Source organism: Zalophus californianus, chromosome 8 (assembly GCF_009762305.2).
Source record: "Zalophus californianus isolate mZalCal1 chromosome 8, mZalCal1.pri.v2, whole genome shotgun sequence".
NCBI classification, from domain to species: domain Eukaryota; kingdom Metazoa; phylum Chordata; class Mammalia; order Carnivora; family Otariidae; genus Zalophus; species Zalophus californianus.
Window position 1 is genome coordinate 21,722,861 of NC_045602.1, and position 12,173 is coordinate 21,735,033.

Here is a 12,173-nt window from a genome sequence, read left to right on the forward strand (position 1 = left end):
GGATGTGAGTGAGAGGGTATGGACCAGAGACACTTGCAGACTTAACCCCTGGCCCTGTGCACCCCCCACTCCCCAGGGGGCTCCTTGTTCCTCACCCCACAACTTCTCACTTCAGCCTAAGCCCGCTGGGCAAGGAGTGGATGGTCCCAGGCTCTGCCCTGGTCACAGGAGTGGGGCTGGGTGGCCACTCTCCCAACCCTAAGCCCAGGAGAACCTGGAGCCTTGATGAGGGAAGAGGCCTCAGGGTATTGGCTGCTCTCTTCCATTCCCGGGCAAGGGTCTGGTGATTTCTAACATGGGTCTCAGATGCCTCAGGGAAAGCAAGGTTAGATGAGCCTGGCCACCCTCCAGGCCTGGGCCACCTTGCTCCTCCCCACCTCCTCCCCTGATCTCCTCCAACGGAGTGGCCAGCTCCCAGGCTCTGAGGGCCTCCAAGAGGAAGGGTGGGCCGGGGAGATTCCGGGCACTTGGTCGTAGAGAGCTAGCACTCTGGGGCACAGGGCAGGGTAAGAACAGTGCTCTTCTCCCTCTTTAGGGAGGTTTTCAGAAAACCCTTCTGTAATGTTCTCTCAATGCTTCCCTGATGCTGTGGCAATGAGGATGAAGGAAAGAAAGCAGACAACAATTAGTGATTTTTTTTCCTCTCCGTGCTCTGCACTGGCCTGGGCCTTGCCAGGTAGACATGACTTCTGAGCCCTGATAGCTCAGAACCTGAAGGCCTAGATAGATCACGGCTGAAGTCCAGCTTTGGCCAGTGATCCTTTCCATTAGGCAAGCTGGTCAGTCTGTAATTCTTTTCAAAGTAGTCGACATCAGCCAGGTCTCCGGCTGTCGAAATCGGCTGAGACCACTGATCAGAGAATAGCCCACTGTAGAAAAGGGGAGATTGTCTCAGCAGCCTTGTGCTGGCCGCAGGCCTGGCTGGTCTTGGGGGCAGGCAGGTCAGGCGTGGGCCGTGGGCCCCACTGGGACCCGGTGAGAGCTGCATGGGGCTTGCTCCAATGAGCTTCTGAGAACGAGGGCTGAATGGAAGATTTACTGGCCCCACCCTCACACTAATCCAAACAGGGCTGCCTTTTTCTGAGTTACAAATCCAAGTTTTGAGGGAAGTTTGTTTATTATTTTTAAAAGAACTCTGTAACCCTGAAAAGTTTGAAAAGCACTGCAATAGAGGAACCAGAAGGGGAACTGTATCATCTAGGATTGGCCGAGGATGGAACAGGAAGGGGGAATTTATTTACCTGAAAAATAAAACATGATGCTTTTTCTCTTTCCCTCTGGGTTTTCCTCTGAAATCTCAGAGAGGTGTCAGGCTGGCCCAGTGGGGGAACTGCTCAGGCACAGAGCAGGCCAAGGCCCAGCATGCACCTGTGCTCGGGGCCCAGCACACACTGCCTGGCCCATGCCCGCCATGACCCTTCCCCACATGTTCCGGGCCTCTGGCCCTACAAAGGGGCTGCATGCAGGCCCACAGTCTGAGTGTGGAAATGGAGAAGGGAAAAGAACTATCTTCCTGTGAAAAAATAATCCTACAACCCCTATTAGGACTACAACTAACAATAATAAAAGCTTCAAGGTTCTGTGCTCAGCCTGCCCTCAGTCACGCAGCCATAAGCGATATGGGTGTGACGTGGCCTCTGTCATTGTTGAGAGGGGTGAAGCCCTGGACCGCTCTGACTTTCCTCCTAGAATCCACGTTGTGGTTTTAGCGTCCCGCTTTGGCCAGGTAAGTCCTGTTCCTCAGCCAGCATCCTCTCTCTCTGGGCCTTGGTTTCACACGACCTCTCCCTCACACCCCATCCCCATTGCTCTGGGTGTGCCACTGAGAGCAGCCACAGGGTGGGAGATCCAATATGGCAGCCCACTGGGGAACTCTAGGCTTTGCTGGGACCCAAGTGCTTCATGGCACCAGGCTTCACTCGAACACTCGGGCCTGGGCCGGGGATGGAGGGGAACCCTGGCTCCTCTATGCGTCTCTGGAGCTCAGCCTGGGGAAGGGAGGCAGGGAAGGGATCATGGGAACTGGTAGAGCAGCGCTCTGGGGGCAAGGCTGGCTGTGCCGACCCCATGTACACCTCAGGACACACACCGTGCAGATACCCTGTTGCCCTCTGACCCCAAGTACAGGAATGTGGGGCTACCTAGCTTCCATGGATCTCTGCTGGAGTGGAAGAATGATCCATAGGGAGAACAAGAAAAGTGGTCCCCCCCTTGCTTTCCCAAGATGAGACCGAGCAGAGAGGAGCCCAACAGGAACCTCCACCTTCTCAGACAGGGGTGCCGGGTGGAAGGAGGTGGGGCCGTGCAGGGCAGGAGGCCAGGCAGGTGGAGAAAATGAGGAGAGAGAGTCACAGAACAGAGGGAATCTGCAGGAAAGCCCCAAGAGAAGCTGCAAGATTAAAGCTGGGGCTCCCTTCTGTTCTTCTGGGCTGTGGCTCCTAAAGGCGCCGCCGCAGCAGAGCCCAGAACCCAGCGGTGAGCACAGCGCCCTGGCATCACACAGAGAGAACGTACATGCACGTGAGTGTGGGCAAGCACCCGGGCACTGTGCGTGCACATACGTGTTCGGGGCCAAAGTCTCCTCTCCCTTCAGAGCCTGGGGCAGGTGTATCCTGACCTGCAAGGCCCAGAGCCCTGATTTTGTGCTCCTGAGAGCAAAGTGCCCGTGGAGTTAGTGATTCATTCCTTCTCGGCAACGCTGATCGCTGTGGGAGGTGAGGGGTCCCCGTGAGCCAGTGAGACCTGCCCCGGGCCCAGGCTGCTGTGAAGCCCCAGCTGTCAGCAGCATTGTCAGCAGGACCCTTGGTACAGGGTGGGGTGGCCAGAGCCGGGGGGGGGGACCTTGATAACAGGGCCTGGGCCCAAAGGTCACATGGTGCTCAGGGTGGAAGCTGGGGTGGGTGACACAGAGACTCTGGAAAGGAAGAAGGAATCAGACACTGGCTGAGCACTGACCACACGCCAGGTGCCTCAGTGGGCGACCCACATGTAGCATCTCATGTGATCTGAACACTCCTAAGGGGCATTAGGGATGCCCCTCTTACAGGTGGGAAAGTGTGGCTCTGAAGAGCAGAGCTAGGATCTGAGCCCTGTGCTCTCCATGGCATTGCACAGCCTTCTGGAACACTCCCAGGGTGTTTTACAGAGAGCTGGTCAAAATCAGGGGCCCCTGGTTTGGGGCAGAGCCTAGAGAAGTAGGCAGAGTGGCTCAGAGGGCACAAGACTGACCAGGGCCTGGGATCGATGGAACTGTGGCAGGAAAGTGTTAACAAGCTGCTACTCTTGGGTTAGGGGTTAGGGGTTGGGGGGGCATGCTTGGGCAGAGGGGCCAGCACACATTCCCTGACGTCAAATGGGAGAAATTTCCAGGAAGAGACTTAAGGCCTTGGGAGTGAGTGCCCTTAAATAAGGGAAGCCTCTACAGAGGCCTTTGCTGGGATGGTGAGGGCAGATGGATGGAACCCAGCCAGGGGCACCCAGGCCCTAGAGGGAGAAGTGTGGGCTCCTCTTGACCTTCCCCCATCAGCGTCCTCTGTCATCCGTGGATGAGTCCCTGCCAGTCCGGGGCACAGGCTGTTTCCTGTCCATCACTCCACCAGCCCCCCCTCCACCCTCCAGCAAGCACCCTACTGAGCCAAGTCACACAGAGAAGAGTGGATTCTCACACCAGACCCCCATGGATCCAGATGACCAGTGAGACACTGCTGTTTGCCAGCAATGAGCTTTCCCTGTTGCTGGTGATGGGCCAGAGGAGAGACAAGAGAGGCACGCGATAGACTGAGCACCTTTATCTGCAAAGGGGTGGGCTTTTCAGGAGTGGATGGAAGGCAAGGAGCAGACATGGGGAAGGAAGACTTAACGGGCTCAGAGGCTAGGCACATACATCCTTTCCTCCCTCTGTCCCTCTGTTGGCCAAAGCCTTTCTGGAGGGCTCTCTGGTCCAGAAGACGTGGCTTCCTCCCACACTCCAGAGCTGACAGGCCTGGCTGGTTGGCACTTAGGTGCCGAGAGTGAGACATAACACCAGAGCCTCGAGGCCAACTATCAGGTTCTTGTCGGCACCCATGCTCCTTGACCCAGAGCTCACAGGCCCCATGGAGGCAGCCGGAATTAAGCTGTAGGATAAACCCAAACGCTCTAACGCAGCTCCACCTTCTCCTCACCAGCAAAGCGTCCTCCTTGAACGTTCTCACCTCTTCCCCACACCTAGCCTGCTGGCTACATGGCGAGGCCTGGCAAGAGCACCATCCCCAAAGTACTCTTAGTGTCAGGGCGGGCAGCCCCAGCAGCAGCTGGGAAACCGTGCACATGCTCACACAGCCCCTCCGACAATGGGGCCGGGGCATCTGGAAGCCAAGGAGCTCTGACCGTGGTTGTCACCCTCTCCCAATTCCCAGTGCCAGATAAAACCCTTCCTCCTGCTCTGGCTTCTGGCTGCTGCCCTGGGATAGGCCACAGGAAGGTCGGGGAGCGGTGGGAAAGCACAGCCACGCCCTCTATAGATCTGGGGACCAAAGCTCCACATTTTGCTCTCTGCATCCACCCCTGCCCCTTCCGTCAGCCTCCTGGCCCTCTGTCCTAGGACTGAGAGAGGAACTGGCTCAGCATCCCCGAGCTACAGGAGCCAAAGAGGGCAGCCCTTGGCTGTCAAGAGCTCCCAGAGAGCTGTTTCACGTGGGTGCTACCCATGAGATCCAGAGTGTCCCTGGGTCCCTCAGGATGTCACAGTTAGAGCAGAGTCAGGATGTTCAACCCATTCCTGTAACTGGCCCAGAGGGGTAGGTGACTCCCTCAAAGTCACTTTGCCAGTTAGTGGCAGCCAGGATGGGACTTAACGGGACTTAGCTTCCCTGATTTGGGGCCAGCGCTCCTTCCCTGAACTTGCTGGCCCTCACGCGGCTTCAATCTTGTGCCCTTTCTTCGAGCCCCAGCCAAGCCAAGCTCTTTCCTATGTGGGCACAGAGGATTGGGACCAGATGGTGCCCTTTGTGTGTGTCCCCTGGCTCTCCACTGGGTCCCTGCTCCTCTTGTCACCATTTCCAGCCGGATCCCTGACCCTTTGCACTGTTCAGCTGCCAAGAACCTGTTGTCAGCAGCCCTGACATGGGGCAGCACTCGGCACCCCCGTTACAACCTGCCCCTCCACGGTGCTGCTGGCTCTCCTAACAACAGGGTGGGGGCTGGTTCTCATTGCCCCCGGGCCCCATTTTGCTGGTTAGGAGAGACAGTGAAGAGGGTATGTGACTGGCCAAGGGTCACAAGACTGGTAAGAGGCAGAGCCGGGACTCAGACCTGGGTCTCCTGAGACCAAACTGCATGCCCTTTCCATTGGGCTGGCCAGAGCCTAAGGAAGACAGGCTCCCAGCTGGCCTGGGCGATGTCACCCCATCTCCCGGTTGGCCTGGAGTCGAAGGTCTGGTGTATTTGCCACATGCATGGTTCCTTTGACCTTGTTACTATTACTCCCCACCTGGGTCCCAGGGTCTTAAGCTTATATATATATTGTGTGTGTGTGTGTGTGTGCGTGTGTGTGTGTGTGTGTGTGTGTGTTTCTGGAGGAGAATAGTTCAAGTACAAAGGAGAAAAGCATATATGTCTCATAAAAATATATCAATTCTCAATTCAATTGCACTGATTTAGAATCTGTGCTTTTTCAGAGCAGGGACTGAATACACTTTTTTGGAAAGGGAAGGCAGGAGATTGGAGGGAGGCAGTCACTGGGAGGGAATCCCTCCCCTAAAACTTTAGACACACCATTGACTTACCTGCATTTTACACATTATTCCCAGTGAACTAGGAATCTATAGCCAACATTTTACTAACTTAGAGTCTGTCTCTCTGAGTCCTAAGAGTAATACAATTGCATTTCCTTTTTGGGAAAAATCATGCTTTCGGAATGTGCAGGCCTGGACACAGCATCCTGACACCTCTGTGTGGCAGGGCATTTGCAGATGTGAGTCCTAGACACTGAGGGGGCCAGGATGTCAGGATGCATTCTTCTCAACAGAAGAGAGGCTGTGTCCTGACCAGGACCTTTGGCTTCACCCTAGCAGGAAAAGGCCTCCCACCCTCTCTTGGACCTCCATGGGGCCAGGGCGGATGGCAGGCCACCAGGGGCTGGTCTGCCACTGCTGGGTCTTGGACCAGAGAGGTTAGGGCCCCCTCTTGTCTGCCTCACCTGTTCTCTTAGGAGGCAGGGGGTCTAGCCTCTTCCCCTCAAATTAGAGCTCACCCTCCTAGAACTCCCTCAGGGTAGTAGGAGGCCTGGCCCCTCAGCCTGATCCCCGATACCCTGCCCCCGGGTGAGCGCTGGGGTTGGGGGACAGGTGTGCAGGGCACTGTAGAAACACCTTCCTGCCTCTTTTATGTCTCTCCAGCAACTCAGCCCTGGACTCGGAGCCCAGTCAGGCCAAGAAGGGCCTTCGCGGGGGGCCAGGCCGCAGGCATCCTCCCTGTGTCTTTGGGGGTGGTGGGCAGCCAGAGGGCCCGGCCTGTTACCTCCGGAAGCTCTTCTCGCCTGGTGTCCGGGAGCTGGGGCGGGAGCCTGGGAGCAGCCCATCTGTCTCCTGGCTGTCCTTCTCTTCCTCATGAAGGGACTCGTCCCCCAGGAAGTCACCATCATCCCAGGAGCCCACCGTGCCATCTGTGGCCTGATACCGGACCTCCATGCACAGGCTGGTCTGGAGGGAGAGGGGTGGGTGGTGAGCAGGGGAACGCAATAGCAATAATGTGCACAGGCCGCCACTTTGTGATGGTTACAAAGTGCTTTCGCTTCCTTTACTGGCTGGAGGAAGACAAGCTGGGTGTTACCCTCCCCACACCTCCATTTGGCAGATAAGGAAACCGAGGCTCAGAAAGATCGAGACATACAGACTCAGGCAACTTAATGGGTTCTGGCTCCTGGTGCTGTTGCACTGGACTCTGCTCCTCCCTGGTGCCCAAGGTGGGGGGCACACCCTGGACAGTTGAGTCTAGACGGCAGTGGGCTCTCTGAGTCCACTGCATACATAATCAAGAAGATCATTCAGGGGTCCCAGGGCCTCATCCTCAGAAGCGGGGCTGACCTCCCCTCACTCCTGGGGCTGGAGATGTGATATGAGTTGAGCCTTTAGGAGAAGAGGCCTGGCCACCTCCAGAGGCCTGGGGCCGGCACTTCTTCCTGCTCATCCGACACCTGCCCTTCTACCCTGGAGGAGGGACTGGGGGGTCAGCCTGGGCTTTTCTCTGGGGGAAAGTGGAGCCCCAAACCCGGGCCCAGGCTGCACACTTGAGAATCCTGGTTGGGCTTCTTGCTCTGAGTCCTTGGGCCACTTACCTCCTTTCAGCTCTAGTGTCTCCCCGGTACACAGAGAAGACTCATTCTAGTGCCTTCCTCAGCCTGCATGGGTGTCAGGCTGTCTCCCAGATGTACCTGCTTTTCCTCACAGGTTGGGGGTTGACTTACTCCTGCCACCCACACAGGCAGCCTTCGCTCGACACACAGGCTTCTGAACGCCCAGGCTTCGGTGTCCCCAGGGAAGGAAAAGCTACACATATTTTCTGAACCCTCACTGTGCTAGATGTCGTGTTAAGATGCTTTACTATAAACTCATTTGATCTTCTCAACACCTCAACTTACCCTACCTAACGTATCAGAGAGGGTAAATTACTTGCTTGAAGTCACACAGCTAGGATGTGCTAGTGCTGGGATCTGAGCCCAGCCAGGCTGACTCCAAGCCTCATGTCCTTCGCACTGAGCCAATGTGGCCCTTCTGATGTGACCAGGGGTAATGGTGGCCTGGAGTTAGAAGTCTTGGGTCCTGGTATTGGCTCTGCTGTTGACCAGCTGTCTGACCTTGACTAAATTCATTCCCCATCCAGGACGTCAGGGTACCCGTCCACAAAATGGGTAGCAGTGGTAGGTGGGAAATGGACTAGATCATTTGTAAGTCCCTTCCTCAGCCTGATTCTAGAAATACAGAGCATGGATTGTGCTGCCTACTAGTCCCTGCCTCCTTCCTCCTTTCTCATCTCACTTCCTCCTACTGGTGTCCAGAGCTTGTTCTGCATCCCCTCTCCCCTTGCTGGGGTGGCCGAGCCCTCCTGACTTCAAGAAGCCCCCCTGCCCACACCAGCCCGTGGAGGGAATAGCCTTGCTGGGGCCATGCTGTGAAGTCCCGAATGCCCCCCTGTTCTCTGCAAGAAAGTATCTTGAGACACCAAGGCACTATGGGAATTTTTCTCCACCCTTGGCACTCCTCAGAGGGGATTCCTTCCATTCTGGCTCCCCCTGGCTGCAGCCCTGCCCTCTGAGGCTATCCTGCTGGCTTACCACACCAGGCCATATATTATGCAGGACGCAGGTGAGAGAACCATGGCATAACCCCATTTTACACACACACAGGTAAACTGAGGTCAGGAAATAGGAGTTACCAATATTATTTTATGTATTTGTGGAGCACTTCTTAGGTGCCTAACTATTCCAAGTCCTGTCTGTGTATTCTCATTTAATCTTCAGAACAATTCCTGTGAAGCAGATATAGTGTTGCTCACTTTGCTGATGAGAGGTAACCTGCTCAAGTCACACAGTTAGTGGCCTAAGGCTGATGAGAGGTAACCTGCTCAAGTCACACAGTTAGTGGCCTAAGGTTCGTATGCAGGGGCTGTGTTCGTCAGCACAGCCTAACCGCCCGTGAGTGGACATGAATGAGCTGAAGGGGACAAATGCATCAGAGCAGAGCCTCAGGTCAGAGCCTCCAGGTTAGCTCATTTCCTTGCTTTGTAAGAACAGGTACTGAGTGCCTACAGACCGTGCATCGTTAGCACACGTGCGCTCACGTTGAAAGTGCTGGGATGGGACGTGACAACGGGGATAGAAAACGATGTTCCTGCCCTCACCAGTGGCTAGTCTTAGAGAGGCTCCAGGGCAGGTGTGCAGAATGAAGATCATGCCCTGGAGTGGGCAGCAGGGCTCAGCCTGGCCTTCGGATGCTGTCCCCTCTCCTTGGGACAGCAGACCCTACCATGCCCCCAGCGCTCCAGCCATGGGCCCCAGGCTGAGGGGCTCCGGCAGTCTGGCCTGAGTCTCCTCCTCCTGCCTCACCTCGCCACCCACTAGGAGCATCCCCCAGACCACCTTATGAGTGGGAGGAGGCAGGTGAAACAGGGCCCCTGGGGGACCCCATAAAGGGCAAGTCCAGGGACTCTCTGGGGCAGACCCACCTTGATGATAGCGTTGTTGTCATCCATCAGTGTGTCAGTCACCTCCACGTGGTTCTCCTCCACCACCTTCTGCAGCACCATGCAGAAGGTCCCGATGAGCCTGTGGATGGCAGAGGGGGCATGGCAGTTCCACACGAAGAGGCCAGAGTGAGGAACTGACATCCCAAGGGGCTGTGACTGGCTGGGGAGTGGGCTGGAGAGACGGAAGGCATGCTTAGGCTCCAGGCTAAGCTTGGAGAAGGTGGCCCCAGAGCAGAGGCTGGTCCTGGCCAGGGCAGCATGTCCAGGAGGGCACGTGGCCCCCGACAAGTGTGAGTGGTTGGTTGTACGTGTGAGACCCACTTCCCTGGGAGAGCTCATGGGCAGTGAACACCCTTGGGGTATGTCCCCAGATGGGGGCTGGGTACCCCCTGACTTGTGTTCCTTGAGCATGTGGAATTGGACTTCAGCTGAGCCCCGGCCCAGATGCCCAGTGTGGAGGTTGCTGGGAAAGCACCGGAGGTTCGTAGACACACAAGCAGCTTCTGCTTCCTTCTACCTCCCTAACCAAGGTCTCTACCCACCACTGGCTCACTGGTCCCTGGATTAGTCCGCAATGCTCACACCTGCATTCCGAAAGCCCATTGAGGGCAAGGGCCCATCTGGTTGCGGGATCCCCACGTTCCCACCTGACGGCAGAGGAGGGGAGCGCAGTGCTACAAAGAGCACAGTCCTGCGACCCGAAGCCCGGCTCTGAACCCAGCACGTTACCTGCTTCCCTGACAGGCTAGGCTCTCTCAGTCCAGCTTCTCCTAAGATGAGCCAGTAATCCCGCTTCTCTGGGTTGTTTAGAGGGCTGAGATCCTCTGAGCATCTAGCACATAGTCAGCACTCCAGAAGCGGTCTGGTAGGTATGGAGGGGTGTGGCTCTGCTGTGAGCCTCTCCAGAACAGAGATGGGGGCTTGGGGGGTGGAGGGCTATGTTTCCTACTTCCAGCCTCTGTTTGCTATTTCCAGCATACAGGAGCTCTCAACATCTGCTGGCTGAATTAATGAACAACAGTGGATGCCTAATAAATGCTGATTGAGTTGACTTGAATCCCATTTCACCCTACGGTTTGAAGGTCATTGCTCTGGGAGAGAACCGGGAACTGAGAGACATTCTCACATGGTGATTCCACATGGGGTAGATTAAAACATTCAACCGTTTCTGGTTGAAGCAGCAGAGACTGAGGGGAGCGCCTAAAGTGTGTGAGAGCTGGAGGGGCCTTGGGGTCACCCGCTGCTGCCCTTGATTTACAGAGGAGGAAGGTGATGCAGCTAACAGACGGCACATCCAAGCGAGGTGAGGCATGGGGCAAATTCTGACTTTAATGGACATGTTGGATGTCTGTACTCTCCTGAGGAGCACACAGAGTGGATACTGTTTAAAAAAAAAAAAAAGGCTCCCATCTGTGTGGGGGGAGGAAGTGGCCGGAGCAGCCCTGGTGGACAAACATGAAATGCTTCCCTCCAAAGTTCAGAGCCCTGTCCACCTGCTGTCCTGCCTCCCCGAGGGCAAAACTCTTCATACCACTCCTCTGCTGGAAAGCCTGACCAGACTTCCGGGGCCTTCTGAGACCCAGCCCAGCGGAGGCCTCCCTGGCGGTGTCCTGGCCTCTCCCCGACTTGGGCTGTGCCCAGGGAGGAGAAGTCCCGGCAAGGGGCCAGGGGACCTGGCCACAGGAGACCCCTCAGTCTCAGCTTTGTCTTTATGACACGAGGAGGCAGGTGGGTTTGCAGCCCTTGTACTGTGTAGACATTCTAACAACAGACTATAGTTATGAAAAAATACGGGTCTTTGGCAGCTTCACCTCTTTTGATTTTTTTTTTTTAAAGATTTTATTTATTTATTTGAGAGAGAGAGAATGAGAGATAGAGAGCACGAGAAGGAAGAGGGTCAGAGGGAGAAGCAGACTCCCTGCCGAGCAGGGAGCCCGATGTGGGGACTCGATCCCGGGACTCCAGGATCATGACCTGAGCTGAAGGCAGTCGCTTAACCAACTGAGCCACCCAGGCGCCCCCTCTTTTGATTTTCAATCAGTGGTTTTCGAACTTCAGAATAAACAGAATCTTCTGGAGGGCTTGTAAAAACATAAATGGCTGGGACTTCCGCGTCCATGGTTGTGCTGGCAACTGTTTGACCCCCGGCTGGGAGAGAAGGACAGCCCTGACTTGGAGCTCCTGACGATCTCTAGGCCGGTACTCGCGCCAAGGCCAATTTCAAGCTTCCAACATGCGGTCCCTGAACTCCCAGAGATGTGCACCATCTGCTCTTGGGAGCGGGTAAGAGTCAGTTCCAGGTCACCCCTGGCCCCACCCACCGCCCCGGAGTCTGATGCAGCAGGCAGGGCGGCCTGAGAATAGGTATTTCTGACAAGTTTCCAGGTAACGCGGATGATGTTGGCTGGAGAGCACACTTCGAGAATCCCTGTCCACTACCTCCTTTTGCCAACGGGCCCTTTGAGTCCTAGTAGGACCCACTGAGCACCCATGGAGTGTGGGCACTCGGGCCTTCTTTCCTGGACGCTGCCCCTTGCACAGCAGGGGAAGGATCAGCAGAGATGCTGCAATGTGACAAGAGACCCCCAGGGGGCAGGATGGAGCCATTCCCCCTGCAAGTGCTCACTGAGGTCAGTCTCAGACCTTAGACTTGGGGGCCCCAGAGGGAGGCTTGACCAGCATTTTGTTAAGGAAGAGTCCCTTCAGCATCCTCCCTGACTCGTACTCTCCACCCCCTGCTAGACACTCTGTGACGGGCAACTCGGTACTCCACAGCTGCTGTCGCTGCTTTAGCCACACTTATGATGTGGTCCGCCTCCTGGCAAATTCCCCGCCCTGCACGCCCTGGTCTGAGCCTTGTCCACACGCAGACTAAATGCCATCCTCTGGGTGGGTCAGCACGGACGAGTTGCCTGGGAGGATGGGCGCCCGGGGTGACCAGGCAGGGTGGG

The 12,173-nt window shown here is 56.1% G+C and overlaps 1 protein-coding gene across 3 annotated transcripts in view; it reads right to left on the reverse strand.

The window, feature by feature from the left end:
• The window catches only part of OTOF (otoferlin), a 94,065-nt gene that overhangs the window by 46,628 nt on the left and 35,264 nt on the right, over positions 1 to 12,173 (reverse strand). For all 3 annotated transcript variants that reach the window (XM_027623800.2, XM_027623801.2, XM_027623802.2), the window contains exons 4-5: positions 9,202 to 9,301; positions 6,499 to 6,680 (exon numbers count right to left, since the gene is read on the reverse strand). In XM_027623800.2, coding sequence (XP_027479601.1) covers positions 6,499 to 6,680; positions 9,202 to 9,301 — 282 coding nt within the window. The remainder of the gene's footprint in view (positions 1 to 6,498; positions 6,681 to 9,201; positions 9,302 to 12,173) is intronic.